This window comes from Chinchilla lanigera, unplaced genomic scaffold (genome assembly GCF_000276665.1).
Source record: "Chinchilla lanigera isolate Chin_1 unplaced genomic scaffold, ChiLan1.0 scaffold00065, whole genome shotgun sequence".
In the NCBI taxonomy this organism is placed as follows: Eukaryota; Metazoa; Chordata; class Mammalia; order Rodentia; family Chinchillidae; genus Chinchilla; species Chinchilla lanigera.
In genome coordinates, this window is record NW_004955466.1 from 13122343 (window position 1) to 13130780 (window position 8438).

The window sequence follows — 8438 nt, forward strand, 5'->3', positions numbered from 1 at the left end:
CAGTCGTGTCTAAGACTCTGGGAGCGGGTATAGTCTGCCTGTCACTGATCACTGCTTTACTTTGGGGAAACAAATCCTTCTAAACTTTATGTGTCTGAACAGTGGGGATAATGCTTCCTCCCTCAGAGTTGTTATAAGCGTTAACAAAGAAAGTGCATCAGGCAGTATTTGAAAATAATTATTGGAATTTGAGTTGAATTGTGTAATTTCCATGGTAATGGAGAATATGGATAATTAACAGGAGACTAATCCCCACCTGCCTGCTCAAAAAAACCTAATGGTGTAGACAAGAAAAATGGTTGATGATTTGGGGCCAAATGCTACAGTAGAAATTCTACTGAGCAGACACAATGATTAGAAAGTAAATAGACTTTGGCAGAGAGAGAAAAGAAGGGAAGAAGAAAAAAATCAGGACACAAGAATTCTGATCACAGAGTACCAACTGTCGAAGTCTCTTCCTTTCACTCACAAATCCTTTGAATTCAATTTGTTCCTATTATTTGTTTGATGTCTATTAATTTTATCCAAATATTAATCTGCTTGCCTTCTAAAGGCACAATGAGAAATTACACTGAGAAAATACTCAAATAATTGGTTAAATTGCTGTTTCGGATAAATGTGTGCACGTGGGTCTGGGTTGTGGCGTGATGGGGAAACCAGGATACAGTGTTCTAGATGTGTTTGCCACTCTGAGTTATGAAATAACAAGGCCCGTGTAGTAAGAGACAAGGTGTGTCCGCGTTTGAGGCCTACAATGTCATCATCCGTTTCCTGTGTTTAAGGAGCTGGAGTATCAGAAGTCTCAGCCCCCACAGCCTGGAGATAAGTTTGTATCTGTGGTCAGCCAGTTCATCACCGTAGCCAGCTTCAGCTTCTCTGATGTTGAAGATCTGCTGGCAGAAGCTAAGGACCTGGTAACTTAGCCCTTGCATGCTTGTGCTGGGTGACTGAGCGGGGCTGTTGTTTGGTACTTTCAGGTATTATCTGTGTGGCAAACAGCACGAATAGGATCACGACATCATGGTTTGACGAATAGCGGATAACTTTTCCAGATTCCACTGTTTTGTGTAACATAGGTGCATTCTCATCTCCAGGAACTGGGTTAACTGAAGCATACCCTTAATCACCTGACTGGCCTGTGTTGCCTTAGAGGCTTGAATGGTGTAGAATGCTGACAGTTTTCTCTTGGTCACTTCTGGATTGAAGTGCTTATCTCTGAGAAGTAGAGTAAATGGCGGAAGGCAGGAACAGGTGTGACTAGGCGGTGTCCCTCAGTATCTCTGTACATGATATGCTTGTCTAAGATGTAGCCTCAAGAAGAAAGCATGCTACCGCCAAAACTTACTGAACTGCATTTTAGTTCACAGCCTCCTCTAAAGGGGTACTTTTTTAAGTAAATCATTTCTTTGTATGGCTTTTACCGTTTAAAATTTTCTTCTCCTACAAAGGAAGAGTTTTCATTTGCTAATGACCAAGACTTTTAAGGAACTCTCTAAGAGCCCCTTTCCTCCTTTCTGCCACTTACTCGCTCTTCCTCACGCTCTCTCTGAAGTTACTCTTTCAGACACGTACACATGCATACAATGTAAGTTCAAATGACTGCCAGGAGAGGTCAAACTGCTGGTGTCCTACAGGGCCCATCTGCCCCCCAGTGTCACAGCCCTGGTTTAGACCTCCACCGTGAAAGACCCATCCATGTCATACATGGGCCTCAGCATTCTGGAATATATATTTCATAAAGGAGGAGCTCACCACTTTCCTAATAGCCCGGCATTGTATTTATCTTAGCAAGGAGCTCAAAAATAGCAATCAACTGGATGTATTTTATTTTGTATGGGAACTTTAATCAGGCCCTAGCTTCTTCCCATTTCTAAGACTAGAATGCACATTACTTCATTATCACTAGAATTCCTAAATAAGAAGATCATTCGGCATGGTTTAAGTGCATGAACTTGAATGTTTTAGAAACTCAGTTAGTAGACCGTTTATTGCTCTTTTGTTCATAGAATTTTTAGAAATTAGCTAATAAAACCATGGAGCAAGCTAGAGTACTTTAATGTGCTGTGGGAAGAATATTATATTTTCCCCAAAGAGTTCTCCTTTGTAATAAACATTGTAAATATTGACAGTAACTCCACAGAAAAGCAAAAGTTGGTTCTAAAAAGGTTTATTATACATTTCACAGTATGAAATAGTTATAAAATGTAAGTAAATACGTCTAATTTAGTCAAGTTATTTTATTAAGGAATATTGAAAACATTTACTTAGACTATTACTGAAATATTAGAAAAACAACAGTATGATAAAGATAAGTAATAGTAATAATAAGGAAAACAAGATCAATTAGAATCTGTTGCATTCAGGCAGACTACAAAAACCTGTCCTGGCCTAAATATGCAGAAAATAAGTCTGGGCAGCTGTAGGTAGGTGAGGCATAGGGAGAGAGACTGCATTTCCCGTGAAGCTCAGAACACTCTGGGCGGAGCAGAGGAACAGCACTGGGTCCCCCAGAGGAGGCGCCGCACTGACAGCCTTCGGGCTTGGGCACTGTCTGGGGGATCACATTGAGGCGGGGGCGGTTGAAAGAGCCCCTGGCGAGCTCTGAAGATACCACTGGAGAATCAAACAGAAACCGTTCGGGGTAGGGAGGTGGAATATACTACTTTGTTATTCTGTATTTTAGTTTAAGTTTTTTAAATGTACCCTATTTTGCATTTTGTCTGTTTTTAAAAATCATTAAAAATAAGACACAAGAAGACAGCAGAAATTTGAAAGACCTCGTAATTTTTCTTTTAACTTTAGATATACTACTCCTCTGTGAATAGCTTAGGAAATGAGTCTGAATTCATGCATGTTCAGAGAAGGTATCAGAACAAGGCAGATCCATGTACCACTCCTGAAGTATAAACTGCTAGAAGAAATTTGGATATAAGATCCCAGGAGTTTTAAAGTTGTCATTATTTGTCATAATTCAAGTGGATATAAAAGAATTGTGGCAAGGCAGATAGGATGACTGGATTAAGCATCAGTTCTTTTATAAAAAAGGCTATTTTGAAGACAGAGAGCCTCATTAAAGTGACCTTGATGAGTAGTGAAGGAATTACATGTGAAATTCCTTAAATAAAAATTTATTTAATTTTTTTAAAAAAAATCATTAAAAGAGTTGGAGTAAAATATTCTTAGTCCGATCTTTGGAGTTGCATCCATTCCATCCTCAGTGACTGTTTTCTAATTGGGGCCCAGGAAATGTCATAACAGTATTAACATCACTATGATTAGGAAACAGCACTGGGAAGCGCTGGGTCCCATTGCTTTCCGGATTCACATATGGCACTAATGCGTGGCATTAAACTACTTCAGAGCAAAGCTGCAAGACAGGGTGTCCCACCCTTCTGAGCTGGCTGTTGCTTTTGTGTCTTAGGTGTTCATCCATGGTGTTTGCCTTCTCGTTTTCACTATTGTGTAGTTAATGAAAAGTTACAGGAGGTAATCACAGATGTTACCGGAAATGAGGTAGGCAGGAATAAACAGCATCCAGAGTTAAGAAGTATTAAAATTCTTACTTTCGAAATGCCGAATAGATGTGTTCAGCAGCCGAAGATAAACACAGACTCCCCCAAATCCATGACATTCTGTTTGACTCAGTGTGAGCTGTAGACCTGCTAGAGAGGTTTCTCTGTGATCGTGCCATTCTCCTAGCATGCTGAACTTGTTCAAATCTTCTTCTCCCCAGTTCACTAAAGCAGTGAAGCACTTTGGGGAAGAGGCTGGCAAAATACAGCCCGATGAGTTCTTTGGCATTTTTGATCAGTTTCTCCAAGCTGTGTCAGAAGCCAGACAAGAGAATGAGAACATGAGAAAGAAGAAGGAGGAGGAAGAACGCCGAGCCCGCATGGAGGCACAGGTGAGACACCATGGACCTGGCTGCTCCCACCTCCCAGAAATCGCAGCCCCTAGCTGTTTGGACAGAACTATAATTTATGTATGTATGTATGTATTGGGGATTGAACCCAGGGCCTTCAAATGAGCTGTATCACCAGCTCTTCTTCTGTTTTTTATTTTGAGATGGTTTCGTTAAGCCTGAGTTGCCCGAGCTAGGCTTGACCTTGACATCCTCCTGCCTCAGCCTCCTAGTTGCTGGATAACAGGCAAACACCACCGTGCACAGCTAGCACCCTATTTTGCAAAGGAGGCGGTAGCTGTGCTCTCTGAGGGCCAGTTGCTTTAGACTCTCCATACCGTAACTAATAATGAGTCTCTTTAATAGTAAAACTATCTTTCCTTTATAGAAACATGAGTTGCCTCAGTTGTTCCTTTTTTAATGAGAATATAGGAGGTTTTCCTAGGACGAGGACAGTGAGGGTTACTTTGTCCTATCTATCGGTGGTTTCTACAGTGAGCACCCCACCCTGCCCCAGGCTGGTGCCCTGCTCCCTGGCAGCTATACATGTACATGGGACCCCTGTGCCCAATACAGAGACCTGGGTTTCAACCCTTCTCTAAGAGGGCTCTCTCTGCTTGCAGCTCAAAGAACAGCGGGAAAGAGAGCGGAAAATGAGGAAAGCAAAAGAGAACAGTGAAGAAAGCGGAGAGTTTGATGACCTTGTCTCAGCTTTACGCTCAGGAGAAGTGTTTGACAAAGACCTTTCTAAACTGAAACGGAATCGCAAACGCATTTCCAACCAGGTGACAGATGGCAGCCGAGAGAGACCAGTCACAAAACTTAATTTTTAATTTCCTTTCAATACTTTTCTAGAAAGCCCAGTAGCAGCCCTTTGAAGTAACTAGACCTTTTTGTCACACTGCCGTGGCAGTTCTCCATCTGTGCGTGCGTGTGTGCGTGTGTGTGTAAATGGACGCGTACATATATATTAAAACTGTGCAGAGAAGTCTGAGTGTCGTCTAGAGACACGTGTACGGTCAGTCTTCGTTCCTGTGTGCACAGTGACCTGTGTCGTGTGCGAGCGAGTGTGGCCCAGTGTCTGTCCCTGAGCGCAGGGACAGTTCAGAAGCACAATGCTCCCCGCGGAGACGGCAGGTGCTCCCTGGCGTACGGAGAAAACAGGCTTGGGAAGAGCTGTAGGGCTTCAGTGTCGTCTCCTGGAAGTCATTTCCGCTGGAGGGATGGGGCTGGAAGACTAGACGGAGCCTGGCATTGGCTGACGAAGCGTGAAGCGTCAGGGACCGATGGGCCCTGCTCAGACCGCGGACGGGATGTGGCAAGGCAGGCTGTTTGTTGACAACATCTTGCACACCATTTGTGTTGTGTAGAATGTCACTCACAACCCTTTTATATGTTTAAAGCTTGGACGTCGGGTTTTTTCCCCCTAATTTCATCAAGTTTTCTGCCAAGTGCTCTTGATGATTTCTTTATTGCTTTTAGGGGAAAAAAATATGTAAATGCAATCTATGCCCATTTTAAAGAACAAGATTGCTAGAATGTGCTTGTTGTTCTAGTATAGACACTTAAACCTTAAAAATAAAGTCCTCACCCAAGACTTCAAGGAAGAATTCTCTACGGGATGAATTTGATTAATTTTTTAATGGGGTGCCTTTTTTTGGCTTTTTCTATTTTCTTTGTAGGACAAGCTGCATCTTCTGTAAATATAGGCCTAGGTAAAGAGCACTTAGCACATCCATAAAATGTCAACAGACCTAGCCCAATCTATTTATCTCTAAGTATATTTGAAGTGGTTTGCTGTTATATGTTGTCATTTTAAATTGTGTGTTGGTAAAGCTACCTGTAAAATTTCAGTCCAAAAAATAAAGCTCTCAGGGAGAAACGAATACAAACAATGAACATTAGAAAATAAAATATAGATGCTTACCATTAACCTACCAACTCTTAATATCCTTAAATTATATGATCTATAAAGAGGACTGTTACTTTTTTTCTTTCGCTTTATTTATTTGTAGTTTGTGTTGGGGGGGTGGCTCACGTTTTCTCTTCTCTTTCCTTCTGTCCTGTTATGGTTGGGTTTCCTGTGGAGAGTAGTTTTTCCTGGTGCACTAGAACATTACTTACTCACTAAATTGAATTTTTCAATCAACTAACAAATATTTATTAAGCACCTACTATGTACCAGGCATAGTAGAGCTACAGTGGTAAACAAGACAGAGTCCCTGCCCCTAAGGAGCTGACATTCTCCTGGGGATCTCCAGGGATGAACAGAACACCAGTGTGCGCTATAAAGAAACCGTACTACTTAAAAGTAATTTGTGTTAACTCTGGTGCTTAGTGCAGATGGCAAGGTGTCTGTGCTGGGTGAAAGCTGTGAAACAGTGCTCTGAGTTGTTGAGAGCTGTGGTTTTATATTTTTTCCTCATTACAAACTTAGCAACTTTCTACCCATTATGTAGAAGTAAATGACGCTTCCAAATAAAGCAATCTTAAACACAAAGCAGATCAGCTCCCCGGCCCCTCGCAAGCTACAGACCATGCGAGGAGCAGCAGCAATGAGCTGCAGAAGCACGGAGAGGAGGAGGACGCTAGAAAGGTAGTTTCTCTGTTACTTAACTAAAGTGCCTCTACCTATATTCTTTTCTACTTATAGCAGGAGAAATTTGGTCTGGCTCAATTTTGGAACTGTATTTTCAAAATGGCTTCATCTTACAGTTTAAGGAATGAACACACAGAAGGAGAGTCGCAAAAAGGAACAAATTTGTGTAGCGTGTCCCTCCTGCCCCTCTGAGTCACCTTTGGTATAGCCATCCTGGTGGGCCTCCTTTGCCATTTTCATATTTGGTTTCTTTCCCTAAAAACTGTGTGCAGGTAATTCAATGTGCCATTGTTGGGGGGAAAAAAAACTACTTCTTAGACTGGTGCTGGTGTAAGTAGTCACTTTTCTCTCTTGGGTGTGTATTTTAAAGGTTGGTTGTTTGTTTGTTTGTTAAATTAATGCCAAAAAGAAAGAAGCATTCTAATTTGTAAACTTAATTATATGTCTTATATCTTATTAGCTTAGTAGTTCGAACCACTTAGTCTGTAGGTGCAAGAGTGTTGTTATTGTACCAAGAAAAACTGTTGTATGTGTTATGAGACTGTACATTTTTTTAAGATAGCAATATGCAATAAAGATGACTTCATTGGGTGTATATATACATATGCTTTCTATGAATTATTAAAATAGCATCAACAAACCTCCTTGTGCATTTCACCACTGAATTAAAATATTTCAAATTGTTTGCTACCTCAGAAATACTAAACTTGTACTTCCTGGATCTGGAAGGGGGTAATTTTCTGTAATGGCAGCATTTGTTACATCTGAGCTGCCGTACACTACCTCCTTCTATAATTTTGTGTTATGTGTGGTAGGGCTACTGGTGAAATTATTCAACTGGCAGTATAGAAAAGAATCTCTTGGGCCAGGGATATAGCTCAGTGGCCCAGTGCCTGCCTGGCAAGGGTGAGGTCGTGAGTTCAATTCCTGGTAGAAAAAAAAAACAAAAAACAACTCTAGTCTCTAGAATCAAACCCTTTCTTATGTTGATGTATTTCCTTTTTAAAAATCAAAATTAATTTTGATTTTTGGAATCTGAGGGAAGTACCACCTATACAGACCAATAAATATGTTTTATAAATATCCACTGGACCCTGGAGACTTTCCATTGGTCCTACCTATGACACTGTGGCTGCCCAACCACCATCAACCCAGTTTGAGGTCAAGCTGAAGACACAAGCACTCCATACACTAAACCTTTCGATCTTTGCAATGCACTCATAATGTTCTGTGGCTGCTGACCATCTTATTTTCCATCAAGTCACTAATAACTGCGTAGTGTCTGAAGGTTACACTGTTCTCTGATGCTGACACTCAGCTAGGAGATTCTTTTACACATCACACAGGTGTCTTATTCCATCCTCCAGACTGAGTGCACCGTTACCCATCTGTAAGTTTGAGTAGGATGCTATGGACAGAACTACCTCAATCCTGCTTACCCTTGGTGTATTGGTAGAAATACAGGAAATGTGAAACTTGGAAGAGGTCACTTCAGTTCTGTTGGCAGAGTGGAGTTCCATGGTCCACGCAAAACCCTACTCCTTCTCTGTACCCTAATGTGAGTTTAGGTGAGGCCAACTGATAATCTTTGTTCAACTAGTTTGGGGACAATTGGTCAAAATGCCAAGTTCTGGAAGGGAAAATTTTCTGAGGTTTTTTTTTTAAGTAACATCAACTGTTTGCTATCAATTAGAAAATCAAGAACTTCTAAAGCTTGATAGTTCTGTGATATTGTTTAGTTCCATAAACACTATCTTTGAGACCACTGGGCTCTATATAGTGAGGTTTAAAGTCGGGAGTCTAAACTTCTGCACCAGGACCAGTTATCGCTATCTCTGTGCTGAGTTAGTGCTCGCCTTCTGTGCAGTGTGTACGTTGTTTTAAGTCTCTCAGGTCCCTAGTTCCTCCCTTATGATAGGAACTCAACTCAGGTCCAAA

General features: G+C 41.3%; 1 protein-coding gene across 5 annotated transcripts in view; it reads left to right on the forward strand.

The window, feature by feature from the left end:
• Daam1 (dishevelled associated activator of morphogenesis 1) overlaps positions 1–7141 on the forward strand; it is a 174927-nt gene extending 167786 nt beyond the window's left edge. For all 5 annotated transcript variants that reach the window (XM_005399226.2, XM_013521989.1, XM_013521990.1 and 2 more), the window contains 3 exons: positions 783–914; positions 3734–3904; positions 4525–7141. In XM_005399226.2, the coding sequence (XP_005399283.1) occupies positions 783–914; positions 3734–3904; positions 4525–4734 (513 nt within the window). In that variant the 3' untranslated portion in view covers positions 4735–7141. The remainder of the gene's footprint in view (positions 1–782; positions 915–3733; positions 3905–4524) is intronic.
• Positions 7142–8438: the final 1297 nt, after the last annotated feature.